Source organism: Wasmannia auropunctata, unplaced genomic scaffold, assembly GCF_000956235.1.
Source record: "Wasmannia auropunctata unplaced genomic scaffold, wasmannia.A_1.0 LD336074.1, whole genome shotgun sequence".
In the NCBI taxonomy this organism is placed as follows: domain Eukaryota; kingdom Metazoa; phylum Arthropoda; class Insecta; order Hymenoptera; family Formicidae; genus Wasmannia; species Wasmannia auropunctata.
In genome coordinates this window covers 4709488-4710592 of record NW_012026816.1, presented here as the reverse complement: position 1 = coordinate 4710592, position 1105 = coordinate 4709488, and the positions used below count along the sequence as shown (strand labels likewise).

The window sequence follows — 1105 nt, the reverse complement described above, 5'->3', positions numbered from 1 at the left end:
TAGTAACTAACGTCGACGTCCTCGTCGAGGACCGTAAGATAAGCACAAAATTCGTCGTTATGCCATTCGCAAAAGGAAACTATACATTACTCGGAATGGACTTTATCGAGAAAGCAGGGATGGTAATAGACTTTTCACAAAACATTTGGTATTTTGCAGATAACTATAAGCTATATGAGCTGAATTTCGAAAACGACGAAGAGGCATCCGATACCATACAGCTAAGCTACGCAAACGCACTGCGAGACGATGAGGCACACGCTCTTTCCACGAGTCAACGGAAAGAACTTAATGAAGTCCTAAAGGAAAACGAAGACATCTTTGCACAAGGAGGAGTGCCAACTCCTTACGCTGAACACGCCATAGACACCGGGGATGAAGCGCCCGTGGCTGTCCCCCCATACCAAATGTCACGCTCCAAAAAGGAAATATTAGAAAAAGAAATCAACGCCATGCTGGAGGCAGATGTTATTGAAGAGTGCGAATCTCCATGGGCCGCTCCTGTGGTACTAAGACCGAAAAGCGACGGTACGGTACGTGTCTGCATTGACTATCGACGTTTAAATGATATCACGAAGACAGACTCGTATCCGAAGCCTAGGATCGATGAATTACTACACCATGCGAAAAGGACCCTCTTCATGTCTACTATCGATTTACGATCGGGATACTGGCAAGTAAACGTCAAGCCAAGTGACCGAGACAAAACAGCCTTCACGACACCGTTTGGCACCTTCCGATTCAAACGAATGCCTTTTGGTCTCAAGAATTCCGGAGCTACATTCCAAAGAATGATGGATCAATTTAGAAGAGGACTAAAAGAGACCATGGTATTAGTGTATTTGGACGATATAATCGTCATTTCGTCCAGTTTCGAAGAACACGTGAAGGACTTACAACGAATTTTCGAACGTCTACGTGAATTCAAGCTACGAGCCAAAAGGGAGAAGTGCAATTTCGCTCGCTCAGAAGTCAAGTTCCTAGGGCACGTCATCACAGCCAACGGCATCCACACAAACGACGAAAAGGTCAAGGCCATTTTAGATCTCCCTGCGCCAAAGAATGTAAAACATCTACTCACATTCTTACAGAGAGCCTCATGGTT

General features: G+C 45.1%; 1 protein-coding gene across 1 annotated transcript in view; it reads left to right on the top strand.

Moving 5' to 3' along the window:
* The window catches only part of LOC105449800, a 26150-nt gene that overhangs the window by 22159 nt on the left and 2886 nt on the right, over positions 1-1105 (top strand). The window contains exon 3 of the mRNA XM_011689181.1: positions 160-1064. Coding sequence (XP_011687483.1) covers positions 160-1064 — 905 coding nt within the window. The remainder of the gene's footprint in view (positions 1-159; positions 1065-1105) is intronic.